The 17917-nt window shown below is 40.6% G+C and overlaps 1 protein-coding gene across 1 annotated transcript in view; it reads left to right on the top strand.

Annotated features, from left to right (window-relative positions):
* Window positions 1-17447, top strand: part of LOC106605051 (2-oxoisovalerate dehydrogenase subunit beta, mitochondrial) — an 86720-nt gene extending 69273 nt beyond the window's left edge. The window contains exons 10-11 of the mRNA XM_014200299.2: window positions 12556-12717; window positions 16962-17447. Coding sequence (XP_014055774.1) covers window positions 12556-12696 — 141 coding nt within the window. The 3' untranslated portion in view covers window positions 12697-12717; window positions 16962-17447. The remainder of the gene's footprint in view (window positions 1-12555; window positions 12718-16961) is intronic.
* The last annotated feature ends 470 nt before the right edge of the window (window positions 17448-17917 follow it).

Raw genomic sequence — 17917 nt, 5'->3', positions numbered from 1 at the left:
GTCCGGGCCTCACATCGAAGATGGCTGTCTTCCATTCCGGCCCAGTTGGGGTTGGTCAAAGATGAAGGCCTGCCGTTTTTCTGCCATAAATGCCTTCCGAATCAGAAGCAGAGCCCTTGTTTGCCTGTCAGGCCGTTTTAAAGAAAGCTGGATTGTTTCCTCAGGCGCTGTTTTCCTGCGCCTTCCACTGTAAAACCATGGCTGGATGCCCCATCTCTCTCCCTCACAGGATACATCAATCTCCTTCAAAGGGATGTGTTTATGGAAGAGGCCTGTTAGGCTACACACACACACTGAGGAAAGTGAAATTGGATAGCCTGCAGGCTGTGGTAGAGTATGGACATGAGGTATCGCTCCAAGCTCCTTGTTTTCTTTTTTTGACAATTGTTGGGTTGAATGGCCACAGCCTAGCATGAACCCCTCTTTGGCCAGTTTGGGTGTTAATTCATCCATACTGGTCCATCCTTTACCTGTAGAAGTAGATTTTAATCTAAATTGCAAGGAATTTCCCTAAATTTGACCAGAAAATGTGTGACTCATTGATCAGAGAATGTGTGACTCATTTTTCCTTCCAGGAAGTTGCTTAGTAAGTAATACATGTAAGTACTAGTACACAGGAAGTCTTAATTAACTCCTCTAATCAGTCTCTAAAAGCTTCCAGTCTTTATGAACCCACTAACTGCTGCTGTCTTTGAACCCTCTGAAACCATTGTTCATATGGGAACCATGGAAGTAAACAAATACTTTTTAAGATCAAAATGGATTTTCCAAGATGTCTTTAAAAAAAATGACCACACCATGTATTATTTGTAAACCCAGTAAAATAAGAACTCTGATAAAAAATGAAAAAAAAATCAATGGACTGCTGTCAACCTCAGGGCGGTGTTGAAATGGCCTATGTTTGTTGATAATCAGTCATTGGAGAGCCTATGTAAGTCTGATAAAGGTACAGATTAAACGGTGCTGAGAGACTAGGCAGAGGAAAGTACACCCCAGATCTCACTGATGCTTTCTTATGTGCTGCGCCACACAGTATATTCGGAAAGTATTCAGACCCCTTGACTTTTTCCACATTTTGTTACATTACAGCCTTATTGTAAAATTGATTTCAATTGTTTGTTTCCCCCCACATCAATCTACACACAATACCCCATAATGACAAAGCAAAAACAGGTTTTTAGAAATGTTTGCAAATGTATAAAAAAAATACTAAACTGAAAATATCTTATTTACATAAGTATTCAGACCCTTATCCTCGGTTGCAACACTCACTACCGAGTTCCAAACTGCCTCTGGAAGCAACGTCAGCACAATAACTCTGTTGGGAGCTTCATGAAATGGGTTTCCATGGCCCAGCAGCCACACACAAGCTTAAGATCATGCGCAATGGCAAGCTTTGGCTGGAGTGGCGTCAAGCTCGTGGCCATTGGACTCTGGAGCACTGGAAATGTGTTTTCTGGAGCAATGAATCACTCTTTACCATCTGGCAGTCCAACGGACAAATCTGGGTTTGACGGTTGCCAGGCAAATGCTACCTGCCCCAATGCATAGGGTCAACTGTAAAGTTTAGTGGAGGTGGAATAATGGTCTGGGGCTGTTTTTCATGGTTCGGTAGTTCCAGTGAAGCGAAATCTTAACGCTACAGCATTCAATGACATTCTAGACGATTTTGTGGTTCCAACTTTGTGGCAACAGTTTGGTGAAGGCCCTTTCCTGTTTCAGCATGTCAATATCCCAGTGCACAGAGAGAAGTCCATACAGAAACGGTTAGTCGAGATCGGTGTGGAAGAATTTGACTGGCCTGCACAGAGCCCTGACCTCAACCCCATCAAACACCTTTGGGATGAATTGGAACGCCGACTGTGAGCCAGGCCTAATCGCCCAACATCAGTGCCCAACCTCACTCATGCTCTTGTGGCTGAATGGAAGCAAGTCCCCGCAGCAATGTTCCTACATCTAGTGGAAAACCTTCTCAGAAGAGTGAAGGCTGTTATAGACCCAAATGAGGGACCAACTCATTATTAATGCCCATGATTTTGGAATGAGATGTTCGACGAGCAGGTGTCCACATACTTTTGGTAATGCACCGTTAGCCCTATAAATAGGATGCAAAATTCATGATTTTAATAATACACTTTTATGTTTGGATATTGTCTTGTATTTGAAGGATGGTTGGTTGATTTTCAAATGTAGTCTACAAGTTATGTTATGTTAAGTTATGTTGGATTCATGCCTCCATCTCATCCAAAAATCTAAGTTGGCGAATAGGACTAAATCAAATCAAACTTTATTTCAAGTGCAATTAAAGTTTGATTTGATTTAGTGCTATTCTTTAACTTAGATTTTTGGTTGAGATTGAGACATGAATCGAACATATCAATTATTCTTTTGTGGACAAACTTTATATTGAATTGTGAACACAATCAAATATCAATTTTGAAGGAGTATCTTCTGCTTGGATAGTACACACACATTGGCCAGCTTATTAGGTATACCCATCTAGTACCGGTCGGACACCCCTTTGCCTCCATAAGTCTGAATTCTTTGGGGCAGGAAAACGTCGTTCATTTGGTATCAGGGGACCTCACGTGTGCCAGGAAAATGTTTCACACATCATTAGACCACCGCCACTAGCCTGTACGATTGACACCAGGCAGGATGGGGCTATGGACTCATGGTGCTTATGCCAAATCCCGACTTTGCCATCAGCATGACACAACAGGAACTGGGATTCGTTGGACCAGGTTATTTTTTTCCACTCCTCAATTGTCCAGTGTTGGTGATTGTGTGCCCACTGGAGCCACTTCTCCATGTTTTTATCTAATAGGAGTGGAAACGGTGTGGTCATCATCTGTGGTAACGACCGACAAGTGCGTGCCGAGATGCCTTCCTGCACACTTCTGTTGTACTTTGCCGTTATTTTCCTTTTTTGTGGTATGCCTTAGCTTGCACGATTCTTGCCATTCTCCTTCGACCTCTCATCAACGTGAAAAGCCCAGGACGCCGGCCGTTTCTGAGATACTGGAACTGGCGTTCCTGGCACAGACGATCATACCACGCTCAAAGGCGCTTAGGTCACTCGTTTGGCCCATTCTAATGTTCAATCTGAATGCAACAGTAACTGAATGCCTCTATGCCAGTCTGCCTGCTTTGTATTGCAAGCCACAGCCACATGACTCACTGTGTGTAGGAGCAAACCATTATCGTGAACGGGGTGGCGTTTTAAATAAATATTATGAATAACGTGCAGTATATAAAAGACTATATCCAAAGGTAAAAGTGTAATGTTATTATTAGTATCATGAATTTGGCATCCTATTTATAGGGCTAATGGTAGCTATTTCTAAACTTCCAAAGATGGATGAATGAGAGTATACCTAGCTAAATGTTGAAATTATGGTGTCCTTTATTGGGCAAATCAGATGTCAATGTAGCCTACATAAACTCAACCTCACTCCGAATTAACTTTCACATACAACTTATGTAATAAAAGTTAGTTACTTTCAACTATTCAGTGTTATTTTGGTAGTCTACTCAAATTAGTATGGAAGCTTATTAATGTCTAAATGTGTTGACAGGGGAGCTCCGCTGAATTGAACACCGCTTGTTTCCAAATCTAAGCAGGGTACATAGAGGTAATCATCTGGACGGTAGACTTGTTCTCTCTGAAGTGCATTGCCCCTCGTATACTAGTAGGAGTCAATGTTCAGGCAGGAATCGTTGGATTTTGGCTTCACATTTTATTTCAGTATACCTCTGTATTTAGGTTCATGAGGCATGACACTGAAATGATGTTGATTCAAACATACCATTTTACTATCAACATTGAAACAAGTTCAAATAAAATGTCTAGGGCTGTCCCCGACAAAAATAAAATCTTAGTAGACCGAGAGTCGTCTGTTCTTTCAGCCAATCGATCAGTCAAAACATTTTAACGTGAATTTTTCCATATGTTTTAATAAAATTAACTATATGTAGGCTACTGAGCTGGTCTGATGCTTTAAGCGTTGTAATTAAAAATGAAGACGCACAAATTACTAAAAAGGGAGCCAGAGATCAATATATCCTAACTAGAAGAAAATAACCTGTTCCTAACCACCTCCTCCCGCTGCTGCTGGCCTTCTGTTAAGCTCCTGAAGTTGCTGGTAAAGGGCTACACCAGCGGTCTGCAAGCTTTTCAATTTGGAGTGCCAATTTATCGTACCATTTCTACAGATCTGCGTGCCAGTTATGATTTTTATATGCACATTTTCGTGGAACAGTTTCAATTTATAATAGTTTTCATATCTCAAGCAATGTCATGTCGTTAATCAAAATTCTAAATGAAAAAGATACTTTTAGATTGGTAACTTTCTATTGCCATTGCCAATATGTAAAAATAGCAGCCTGCAGGTAGCCAATATCCTGATAAAAATAAATATCCTATAAGTCATATTGGCTACACATGGCCTGTCTGCAAGGAACTTGTCAACTATCAACTTGGTCCAGCCCGAAGCTAGTGCTAGCAAACTTACAACATTAAATACAATATTTTGGGCCCTCAGTTTCCCACACCAGTAAGCTCCTGACACACAGCTGTAGATAATTTGTGCAAGGGATAAGAAGTAATCAGGTAGGCCTATTTTATGGAGTTTCCACTGGATCGGAGCATGACATTTTCTTCCCCTTTCATGCTGTGGTTATCGAAAGGGAGAGAGCTGGAAAGATTTTTCAAATAGGCTATGTTGAGGAACTATTTTCATTCTCAATGGATGTAAAAACATACTTTGTTTACTTGCTGCTTGAGGCGAAGAAAAAATTACTTTGAGAAGCTCCACAGTGGTGGTGAGTTAAGACAGTCAGAAATAGTATCAGATCCCCAGATCTGGGCAAATTTATAGGCCTACATTTGCTTGCAGGCCAGGTAGCCTAGGCCTACTTCTATACGTAATCAGGTGCGTTTCCTTTCTCAAGATTGACAGGAGCGCTCCAAACAAAAGACAATTTATAAATTGACAACTCGTAAATGGAATGAAAGTGTAGCCTAGGTTGTGCGTTCTGCAAACGGTGTCCACTCCTACAATGAGGAAGGTAAGACTCATAATATATTGAATATATTAACAGAAATGACCGTAACCAAACAAACATTGTAGATTCGAAATTATGGGAATTTACTCTAAATGTAGACTTACTACCGGTGTGCCATTGCCACAGCCTCTGCAATGGATTAGTCCACTGAGACAGGTGTGAATGACGGATGTCTTGTGTGCCATTTAAAAAAAATATATATACAGTGCATTCGGAAAGTATTCAAACCCCTTGACTTTTTCCACATTTTGTTATGTAACAGCCTTATTCAAAAATGGATTAAATCTTTTTTCCCATCAATCTACACACAATATCCCATAATGACAATCAAACTGTTTATTTTTTATTTTTGCAAATGTATAAAAAATGTAAACTGAAATGTCACGTTTACATAAGTATTCAGACCCTTCACTCAGTACTTTGTTGAAGCACCTTTGGCAGCAATTACAGCCAGTATAACGCTACAAGCTTGGCACACCTGTATTTGGAGTTTCTCCCATTCCTCTCTGCAGATCCTCTCAAGCTCTGTCACGTTGGATGGGAAGCGTTGCTGCAGAGCTATTTTCAGGTCTGTTCAAAAATGTTTGATCGGCTTCAAGTCCGGGCTCTGGCTGGGCCACTCAAGGACATTCAGAGACTTGTCCAGAAGCCACTCCTGCATTGTCTTGGCTGTATACATAGGGTCGTTGTCCTGTTGGAAGGTGAACCTTCACCCTAGTCTGAGGTCCTGAGCACTCTGGAGCAGGTTTTCGTCAAGGATCTTTCTGTCCTTTGCTCCGTTCATCTTTGCCTGGATCCTGACTAGTCTCCCAGCCCTGCCACTGAAAAACATCCCCACAGCATGATGCTGCCACCACCATGCTTCACCGTAAGGATGGTGCCAAGTTTCCTCCAGGCGTGATGCTTGGCATTCAGGCCAAAGAGTTCAATCTCGGTTTCATCATACCAGAGAATCTTGTTTCTCATGGTCAGAGTCTTTAGGTGCCCTTTGGCGAACTACAAGTGGGCTGTCATGTGCCTTTTACTGAGGAGTTGCTTCAGTCTGGACAGTCTACCGTAAAGGCCTGATTCGTGGAGTGCAGCAGAGATGGTTGTCTTTCTGGAAGGTTCTCCCATCTCCACAGAGGAACTATAGAGCTCTGTCAGAGTGACCGTCAGGTTCTTGGTCACCTCCCTGACCAAGCCCCTTCTCCCCCGATTGTTTGGCCGGGCGGCTCTAGGAAGAGTCTTGGTGGTTCCAAACTTCTTGATGATGGAGGCCACTCTGTTCTTGTGGACCTTCAATGCTGCAGAAATGTTTTTGTACCCTTCCCCAGATTTGTGCCCTGACACAATCTTGTCTCTGAGCTGTACGGACAATTCCTTCGACCTCCTGGCTTGGTTTTTGCCAAGATATGCGCTGTCAACTGTGGGACCATTATATAGACAGGTGTGTGCCTTTCCAAATCATGTCCAATCAATTGATTTTTACCACAGGTGAACTCCAATGAAGTTGTAGAAACATCTCAAGGATGATCAATGGAAACAGGATGCGCCTGAGCTCAATGTCGAGTCTCATAGCAAAGGGTCTGAATGCTTATGTAAATAAGGTATTTCTGTTTTATTTTTAATAAATATGCAAACATTTCTAAAAACCTTTGTTTAGATTGCTGATTAATTTTTATTTATTTATTCCATTTTAGAATAAGGCTTAACCTGTTGGGGCTAGGGGGCAGTATTTTCACGGCTGGATAAAAAAACGTACCCGATTTAATCTGGTTACTAATCCTACCCAGTAACTAGAATATGCATATACTTATTATATATGGATAGAAAACACCCTAAAGTTTCTAAAACTGTTTGAATGGTGTCTGTGAGTATAACAGAACTCATTTGGCAGGCAAAACCCTGAGACAGATTCTGACAGGAAGTGGATATCTGATGTGTTGTATTACCTTTAAACCTATGCCATTGAAAAACACAGGGGCTGAGGAATATTTTGGCACTTCCTATTGCTTCCACTAGATGTCACCAGCCTTTACAAAGTGTTTTGAGTCTTTTACTGTGAGATCTGACCGAACAAGAGCCATGGAACGGTGATGGCCGATTAGACTCTGGCGCGCGAGTTCATGTTGGGTACCCTCGTTCCAATACGTTATAAAAGAATGCATTCGTCCACCTTGAATATTATTCATGTTCTGGTTAAAAAAGGCCCTAATGATTTATGCTATACAACGTTTGACATGTTTGAACGAAAGTAAATATATTTTTTCCCCTCGTTCATGAAGTGAAGTCCGGCGGGCTTAGATCATGTGCTAACAAGACAGAGATTTTTGGACATAAATGATGAGCTTTTTTGAACAAAACTACATTCGTTATGGACCTGTGATACCTGGAAGTGACATCTGATGAAGAGAATCAAAGGTAATGGATTATTTACATAGTATTTTAGATCTCCCCAACATGGCGGCTAGTCTGTATCGCAACGCGTATTTTTCTGGGCGCAGTGCTCAGATTATTGCAAAGTGTGATTTCCCAGTAAGGTTATTTTTAAATCTGGCAAGTTGATTGCGTTCAAGAGATGTAAATCTATAATTCTTTAAATGACAATATAATATTTTACCAATGTTTTCTAATTTTAATTATTTAATTTGTGGCGCTGACTTGACTGCCGGTTATTGGAGGGAAACGATTTCCTCAACATCAATGCCATAGTAAAACGCTGTTTTTGGATATAAATATGAACTTGATAGAACTACAAATGCATGCATTGTCTAACATAATGTCCTAGGAGTGTCATCTGATGGAGATTGTAAAAGGTTAGTGCATCATTTTAGCTGGTTTTATGGTTTTGGTGACCCTGTCTTTGAATTGACAAAACATTACACACAGCTATTGTCAATGTACTCTCCTAACATAATCTAACTTTATGCTTTCGCCGTAAAACCTTTTTGAAATCGGACAACGTGGTTAGATTAAGGAGATGTTTATCTTTCAAAGGGTGTAAGATAGTTGTATGTTTGAAAAATTTGAATTTTGACATTTATTTGGTTTCAAATTTGCCGCTCTTGAAATGCACCTGCTGTTGATGGAGTGCACCACGGGGGGGACGCTAGCGTCCCACCTAGCCCATAGAGGTTAACAAAATGTGGAAAAAATCAAGGGGTCTGAGTACTTTCCGAAGGCACTATATTTGGGACTAAATATAAAAAAGTATTTGTTGACCAACAGCCTATCAACCAAACAATCGACCAGTCGACTAAATGGGGTCAGTCCTAAAAATGTCCAAATGACATGAAATTCAACAAAATTTCAACTTCCCAATTGAATGTAGGATGAAAAAGATTTATGTTTCTACATGACATTTTCAATGCAATTTCAACATTACATAGTTCTGATAATTATGTTGAAATTAGATTAATGTAACAACCTGTTAGTCAGGTTAAGTCAATGTATTTAAGTGAACATTTTATCCTAATTTCAATGTTTACAACGCTGGTTCAAATTAGATCAAAACATATAACTGGTTGACTACTTATTTCAAATCCAATGTATTTTCCACGGTGATTCCTAGTCACAATACGGATTCAGCTAGTGTGTGCCCAGAGGGCAGTGTGTGATTTGTCGTTGTTGGCAGTCCCATTTAGTAATATTGGTATAACCCGGGAGTGACTGAATTCCCCAATCTGTGGCTGTCGCTGACACACTTTTTCCGTGTGACAGGAGGCAAAAAGCCCAACTGCAAATCTAAACCCCCGCCAGTTGGTATTTTTACATTTTTCAATATTGCCTCCTCGAGAGATGCAGTCCGCCATTTTGTCATTTATATGCAGACATTTAAGTCAGATTGCATATAATGATGTGTTTTCTCCAAAGATAAACAGCGATTTGAGGGAAATCGGAGTTCTGTGGCACATCACCATTTAGCTGTGGTGACAAGCAACCAGACTGTTCTTTTCTCCTGCTTCCAGTAAGTAAGTGTATTTAGAGGAGATTACAGTTTGGAATCTGACAGGAAAAAGCCTTTAGTACTGTCTTTGTCTGCCTGTGGATCATAGACTGTCTCATGAGACGTTCTCCCTTAATGCTCTGCACTCTAGAGACACGGATGGTCCTCTATCAAGACAGTAAATTAGGAGAGATGGACTAGGCTACATGGACTAGGCTACATGTTGCCATTCTTTCAAAAAGTCTGACAGGATTTATCACACCTCTGATGTAACTCTACAAAAATGCAGGCCTGACCAGACTCATCTTAAGTTTTAATCTTCGTCTTCATGATTTAAGTGTGCTGTCAATCTGTCACTGAAGTCCACTGCAGGCCCTCTCCAGCTGCCACACACGTGTCTGCCTTTTACACTGTTACACTCCTAGCCCCCATGACCAGGAATAGCTTTCCACTGAGCAACATGGCAAGGACAACTGGTCAAAGAATATAATTAGTCATCGCAGCTCAATTTTTTTTATTTTCCTTAGTGGCATACATGCCACCGCCAGACATTGTGAGCGTCCTTTCTGAGAGTTCTGCATCAAGAAAATCTTCCACCTTCCAAGTGTTGAAGAGCTATTAAAGTTCTTTAAGACTGTGAAAACTAATTTGGGGCTTATACGATTTTAACCTTAGAGGCTAAATTGATTCATGTTCTTGCCTCAACTAGGTGCAATAGGTGGATAGATATATTTAACTATAGAATATGTGAACGTATGGTCTTATACATACAATGCATCATGCCCAGTCTCCCAGCTCTGCCCTAGACTGTTGGAGGCGACAGAAGGACTTATCCACGGAAACCGTTTGGCCCACTTAGCCAAGGAGGGGTAGGGCTGGATGGGGAGGGGATGCTGGCTGGCACTAACTGCAGGCATCCATTAAAGCTAATCACCACGAATTAGCAAGGCAGAGTGGGGATGCCTGTTGTGGGCTGAGTAATGACACCCCCACCCCCCCTTTGATACACTACAGTGGGCCATGAGCCATACACATGAGCACACTGTAAACTTGTGATGGATTCTGGGTTCTGACTCTTAAACTTGGAACAGTGTTAATTATCGGGTATTCTATTGAAATATTGAGTGCTATGGTCTAGAGGGTGTACACCAGAAGTTAATGGTTATCTGTAGGAGGAATGTATATGGTGGAGGCAATTAAACTTGGAATGTACTGAGTGCAGGGAAGACGATCAGATGTTGGCAGGCACTGATAAGGGCGGAGAGCTGTGGATTAGTGAGGAAGCGGGTCGAGGTCAGGTCACCCTAAGGGAGAAGGAACAGTTTGTGGCCCGTATCACTTAACTTCTTGCCTAGCAATAAAGATGTAAGATTTAAAGAGGCGGAGGATACTCCACCCAAATCGGGGTGTGTGTGTATATATATATATACTACCACTGGTGGAAACATGTCTTTGTGCAGCTCTATTGACCCAATGGGTGAATTAACTTGGTTTAAGCTTTACTAATCGTCCGTGAGTTAATAGGTTCATTTAGAACCTAACACCTGGGAAAAAAACTGAATTGCTTTTAACACTGATTTATGACCTCTGTTGTACCACAGTGGTAATAGTGTATACTGCATATGTATTCCCGTCTCGTGGTACAGTAAGCCTTTATGACCGAGAGGACCATTTTGTATGTCTGCTAATTCCCTTTTAATATATCAAAGCATCCTGAGACATGCCGCTGCTGGCAATGCTAAAGCTATAGATGTGAATTAGACTCCGCGGACCTGGCATGGTACTGGGGCCATGGAGCCGACGCGCATCTGCAGGCTCTCTCTTGTGTTTTTACAGTCCGTGAAATAAGGAGACGCACAAAGGCTTTCTCATGGAGCCTGACGTTCTTCTGAACCCTGCCAGATGTTTTTGAGGAGATGAAAAACATATTGCTGCAGAAACATGCAAATACAACAATGTCTACAGAGTAGGGCTAGCCTGACTGTCTGTGTGTGTGTGTGTGTGTGTGTGTGTGTGTGAATGCTAGTTACTAAGACCTTATGGCTAATTTGGCTCAGCGATGGCTTTTCTCTCCTGTGGAAGCTATTGGCCCCTTCATCGCATTCAAATGCTGTGGGAGGAGGTCAAAAGCCAATAGAGACATGAGTGATGGCTTGTTTACAAGCACTGCCAAAACACAAGCTGTGCGTTGGCCAGCTCTGAGTTGTGATTTTAAATAAGCCATTTGTCTCCAACTTTTAAGGGTAGTGGTAGTGAATTCACTGAACCTGTTGGAAATGTTTCAGTGAAGCACTTCTAGTATTACTGTGTCTACAGCCATGACAGTGAAACTGATTCCACTTCACTGTCTCGTTGTCAAGCACAGAACAGGGGCCTTTATTCTGGTATTTGATATTGTATTAGGATCCCCATTAGCTGTTGCAAAAGCAGCAGCTACTCTTCCTGGGGACCACACAAAACATGAAACGTGACACAATACAGAACATGAGTAGACAAGAACAGCTCATGGACAGAACTACATAAAACATTTTTAAAGGCACACGTAGCCTACATATCAATGCATACACACAAACTATCTGGTGAAATAGGGGAGAGGCGTTGTGCCGTGAGGTGTTGCTTCATCTGTTTTTTGAAACCAGGTTTGCTGTTCATTTGAACAATGTGAGATTAAACGGAGTTCCATGCAATAATGGCTCTATATAATAATGTACACTTTCTTGAATTTGTTCTGGATTTGGGGACTGTGAAAAGATGTCTGGTGGCATGTCTGGTGGGGTAAGTGTGTGTGTGTCAGAGCTGTGTGTAAGTTGACTATGCAAACAATTTGGGATTTTCAGCACATTAATGTTTCTTATAATAATAAGTGATGCAGTTAGTCTCTTCTCAACTCTTAGCCAAGAGAGACTGGCATGCATAGTATTTATATCAGCCCTCTGATTACAATGAAGAGTGAGATGTGCTGCTCTGTTCTGAGCCAGCTGCAGCTTAACTAGGTATTTCCTTGCAGCACTGGACCACACGACTGGACAATAATCAAGATTAGACAAAACTAGAGCCTGCAGAAATTGAATTGTGTGGTGTCAAAAAGCAGAGCATCTCTTTATTACGGACAGACCTCTCCCGTCTTTACAACCATTGAATCTATATGTTTTGACCATGACGGTTTACAATCTAAGGTAACGCCAAGTAATTTGGTCTTCTCAACTTGTTCAACAGCCACACCATTCATTACCAGATTCAGCTGTGGTCTAGAATTTAGGGAATGTGGTCAAGAAAAATGCTGTCCCTATGTGTGTAATGCAAAGTCCGATAAACAGTTGCATTAACTTGGTCATGTTTAGGCACAAGAAGGATGGCGGTACGGGGAGGTACTATTTGAACATATCTGACTACAAGTACTTTCGGATTTCCTCTTGCAAAATCTATCCAACGCATGCCCTACTGAACACGAATTGTTGCGAATACCCAAACACCAGCAGAGCCTGTCATCCATGTCCAGAGGGATGTGATGTGACTGCTGAGAGAGTGAGGCTGACCACGTATCTGTTGTGTGTCCACAGGAGGAATGCTTCCTCAACCTAGAGGCGCCCATCGCTAGAGTATGCGGCTACGACACTCCCTTCCCCCACATCTTCGAACCCTTCTACATCCCAGACAAGTGGAAGTGCTTTGACGCCGTCAAGAAGTTGATCAGCTACTGATCTCCAACTACTGATCCCCAGGTGAGTACCACGTTGGAAATGGATGTGTCTGTCCTCTGGGGTTTGTAGGTTTTAACTGTACAACTTTTTGAATAAAAAATAAAAGAAATCCAATCATAAATCACCTCCAACCACTTTTTAACATGGATTCATACTTCATAAAGAACAATGTAGATTATATCAGAAGCCTTATATCAGGTATGCGTTCAGGAGTCGCAATGTTCTGGAACGTTGCCAATAGAAATGTACAGTGGCAAGAAAAAGTATGTGAACCCTTTGGAATTACTGGATAAATGCATAAATTGGTCATCAATTTTGATCTGATCTTCATCTAAGTCACAACAATAGACAAACAAAGTGTGCTTAAACTAATAACACATAAATTATTGTATTTTTCTTGTCTATATTGAATACATTATTTAAACATTCACAGTCTAGGTTGGAAAAAGTATGTGAACCTCTAGGCTAATGACTTCTCCAAAAGCTAATTGGAGTCAGGAGTCCGCTAACCTTGAGTCCAATTTGAGATGTTGGTTAGAGCTGCCTTGCCCTATAAAAAACACTCACAAACTGTGAGTTTGCTATTCACAAGTGCATTGCCTGATGTGAACCATGCCTCGAACAAAAGAGATCTCAGAAGACCTAAGATGAATAATTGTTGACTTGCATGAAGCTGGAAAGGTTTACAAAAGTATCTCTAAAAGCCTTGATGTTCATCAGTCCACGGTAAGACAAATTGTCTATAAATGGAGAAAGTTCAGCACTGTTGCTACTCTCACTAGGAGTAGCCATCCTGCAAAGATAACTGCAAGAGCACAGCGCAGAATGCTCAATGAGGTTAAGAAGAATCCTAGAGTGTCCGCTAAAGACTTACAGAAATCTCTGGAACATGTTAACATCTGTTGACAAGTCTACAATATGTAAAACACTAAACAAGAATGGTGTTCATGGAAGGATACCACAGAAAAAGCCATTGCTGTCCCAAAAAACCATTGCTGCACATCTGAAGTTTGCAAAATTGCACCTGGATGTTCCCCAGCGCTACTGGCAAAATATTCTGTGGACAGATCAAACTACAGTTGAGTTGTTTGGAAGGAACACACAACACTAGGTTTGGGGGGGGAAAAAAGGCACAGCACATCAAAACCTCATCCCAACTGTAAAGTATGGTGGAGGGATCATCATGGTTTGGGGCTGCTTTGCTGCCTCAGGGCCTGGACAGCTTGCTATCATCAACCGAAAAATGAATTCCCAAGTTTATCAAGACATTTTGCAGGATAATGTTAGGCTATCTGTCTGCCAATTGAAGCTCAACAGAAGTTGGGTGATGCAACAGGACAACGACCCAAAACACAGAAGTAAATCAACAACAGAATGGCTTCAACAGAAGAAATGCGCCTTCTGGAGTGGCCCTGTCAGAGTCCTGACAGAGTCAACCCAATTGAGATGCTGTGGCATGACCTCGAGCAGTTCACACAAGACTAGAGGTCAACCGATTATGATTTTTCAACGCCGATATCGATTATTGGAGGACCAAAAAAGCCGATACCAATTTAATCGGCTTATTATTATTATGATTTTTGTGTGTATGTGTATATATATATACATACACACACACACACACACACACACAGCTCTGAAGTGACAATGATACTGAAGAGTCTGCTTAGGAGACATACTCTCAACTGTTTGAATAATAAAAATAGAGTTTAAGTTACCTGTGATGAATGCTGAAAACAAAAACTGTAATTTCTATATGCAGGAAATCCTATTTTAATAATGGGCATGGTAAGAATTGACTACCAAAGTGCGAGTCATAATTCCCATGACACCTTCTAGCAAAATCTGAAAAGCGGTTCCTTCATTTATTCCATAGGATATTTTTAGATTAACTTAAAATAAGGTCTGTTTGGTTTAGGCTTACACCACCTTGCCAATTTTATAACTGTGTAGATATCCATAGGATACAACTCTGATCAATATAAGCGAAGGTCATTTTTTTTGTAGAGTGGATTTATGAAAATATGTTGACAAACGTTACCTAGTGAGATTTACACGGGTATGAAAACGCCGAGGCGGTTTAAGCACAAAACACAGACCTTATTTGAAGTAAATCAAGACATTCTCTATGGAAGACATGAACGGTAAAATAACGAAGGAACCCCTTTCAAGTTCAGCCGCAAGTTATTACAGGAATTATGACGCGTCGACTATTTCTCTCTAAACCATATACCTTTGACTATTACGAGCCTGCTGCTGCCTACCACCGCTCAGTCAGACTGCTCTATCAAATCATAGACTTAACTATAATATAATAAACCTTAGTTTCCGGATTTGACCATATTAATGACCTATCATCTCGAAAACATTATTCTTTCAGTGACATATGGAACCGTTCCGTATTTTATCTAACGGGTGGCATCCATAAGTCTAAATATTCCTGTTACATCGCACAACCTACAATGTTATTTCATAGTTCCGTAAAAGTCTGGCAAATTAATTCGCAACGAACCAGATTCTGTATACCCTGATTCTGCGTGCAACGAACACAAGAGAACTGACACAATTTCACCTGGTTAATATTGCCTGCTAACCTGGATTTCATTTAGCTAAATATGCAGGTTTAAAAATATATACTCCTGTGTATTGATTTTAAGAAAGGCATTGATGTTTATGGTTAGGTACAGTCGTGCAACGATTGTGCTTTTTTTCGCGAATGCGCTTTTGTTAAATCATCCCCGTTTGGCGAAGTCTGCTGTCTTTGTTAGGAAGAAATAGTCTTCACAGTTCACAACAAGCCAGGCGGCCCAAACTGCTGCATATACCCTGACTCTGTTTGCAAGAGAAGTGACACATTTTCCCTAGTTAAAAGAAATTCATGTTAGCAGGCAATATTAACTAAATATGCAGGTTTAAAAATATATACTTGTGTATTGATTTTAAGAAAGACATTGATGTTTATGGTTAGGTACACATCGGAGCAAAGACAGTCCTTTTTCGCGAATGCGCACCACATCGATTATATGCAAAGCAGGACAGGCTAGATAAACTAGTAATATCATCAACCATGTGTAGTTAACTAGTGTTTATGATTGATTGATTGTTTTTTATAAGATAAGTTTAATGCTAGCTAGCAACTTACCATGGCAATGTAAAACAGGTGGTTAGAGCGTTGGGCTAGTTAACGTAAGGTTGCATCCCCAAGCTGACAAGGTAAAAATCTGTCGTTCTACCCCTGAACAAGGCAGTTAACCCACCGTTCCTAGGCCATCATTGAAAATAAGAATGTGTTCTTTAACTGACTTGCTAGTTAAATAAAGGTTAAAAAAAATAAAAATAATAATAAATAAAATAAATATTAAAATCGGCAAATCGGTGGCCAAAAATAGCGATTACCGATTGTTATGAAAACTTGAAATCGGCCCTAATTAATCAGCCAGTCCGATTAATCGGTCGACCTCTACACAAGACACCCCAAGAATATTGCTAAACTGAAACAGTTTTGTAAAGAGGAATGGTCCGCAACTACTGAAAACATTTGGTTGAGGTTATTGCTGCCAAAGAAGGGTCAACCAGTTATTAAATCCAAGGGTTCACATACTTTTTCCACCTTGCACTGTTTACACAGTGTGTTCAAGAAAGACATGAAAACGTATAATTGTTTGTTATTAGTTTAAGCAGACTGTGTTTGTCTATTTGTTGTGACCTAGATGAAGATCAGATAAAATTGTATTACCAATTTATGCAGAAGTCCAGGTAATTCCAAAGGGTTCTCACATACATTTTCTTCCCACTGTATTTTGTAGAGCTGACGTGATTCCCTGTTTGACATGACTGAGGACCAGTTCTGCATGATATATTTTTATCTGAAAACTCTGACTGACAAGATGTCTAGATTTAATGATTATGCTTCATGTCTCCAATTGAACTTGTGTAGCTCCATGCTGTTTTTTTTTTTTTATAGTTTGTGCAAATGATTATCTTTTATTTGTGGCAGCGTTGATGAGTAATTCACTGTGAAATGGAGAGCGCTGTCGTCATTCGCCTCGATCAGCTGTGTTTTTAATCCCTTTTTTAATTGCCTGTGTCGTTTTGAGCACCATGTTGTAAAAACAAGCCTGGGAAGAAGTCACCAAAGGGATGGTAAATTGAGTTCCACATGAGTCAACCCCCGCCTTTCTCTCGCTCTCTCGCTCCCTCTGCAATGTCAAGTAAGATATCTGGACTGACGTACTGAACCTTTCTCTTCTCCTTATTCTTCCCAGAGCCACCTCTCGGAGGACCTGGACTCAGAGCTTTCTCTTGCCATTGTTCTCACCAATGGACATTATCCAGAAAAATACACTTTGTCGGCCATCCAATCAGGAAGCATAATCCAGACGGTTCTTTTGGCCCTCCGTGTGCAAGCACAGACTGTTACTTCTGGTTTAGTGAACCTTTTCTGTAAATGGGGAATAGGTGTCCTCTTGGTCGTCTCTCTTACTACTGTACGCTTTCTAGCTTCCATGGTAAATCAGATCCACACAGACAGTTTCACAAACACTAATGTGAGTACCAGTAAGTGTTATTCAATAGGAACTCTGACTGTTAGGATTGTTGTCTCTGCCTCAGTCTTCCCTGTTTAATTTTACTCTTTGAGTGACCCTTTGCCTTTCTAATCTTAGTTTTGTTTCACATCAAGTTGACTGTACTAAAAATAATGGACCTGTTTTTTTTGTTTTTTTTTTATGAAAATAAAGTAATTGACCTTGCAGTGGTACATCAGCCTCATTATGTTTGACAGTTCATTAAAGGGACAATCTGAAGTAACTACATCCATTTTTTAACTTATAAATTAATAATATGTACCCATTGATTCTTGAAGAATATAACTTATAAATGTCTCATGAGTTCAACTGTCGTAACCCATCAAAACCCACAATATAAGCTTGTTTTACTCCAATGTTTGTAAACGCAGTCAATGTATACAAACACTGTATAGCCTCAAAATATGATTACTATAATTTTTATATCATGGATGGTCAGTCCTTGCATCCATAGCTCTATCTATGAAATTGAGTGGTTACATTTCTCTAGCCCCATCCCTCAGCTTTTTGGTGAAACAGTGGCGGGGAGTACACTTTATTGTTTCAACTGCTGATTGCCACTTTAATGTCTTGATGGTTTTCATAGCTGAGATAGTAGAGTTTTTATACTGGTCATTCACTTTTATGATGAAGCT

This window comes from Salmo salar, chromosome ssa05 (assembly GCF_905237065.1).
Source record: "Salmo salar chromosome ssa05, Ssal_v3.1, whole genome shotgun sequence".
In the NCBI taxonomy this organism is placed as follows: Eukaryota; Metazoa; Chordata; class Actinopteri; order Salmoniformes; family Salmonidae; genus Salmo; species Salmo salar.
This window is presented reverse-complemented; position numbering and strand designations above follow the sequence as displayed.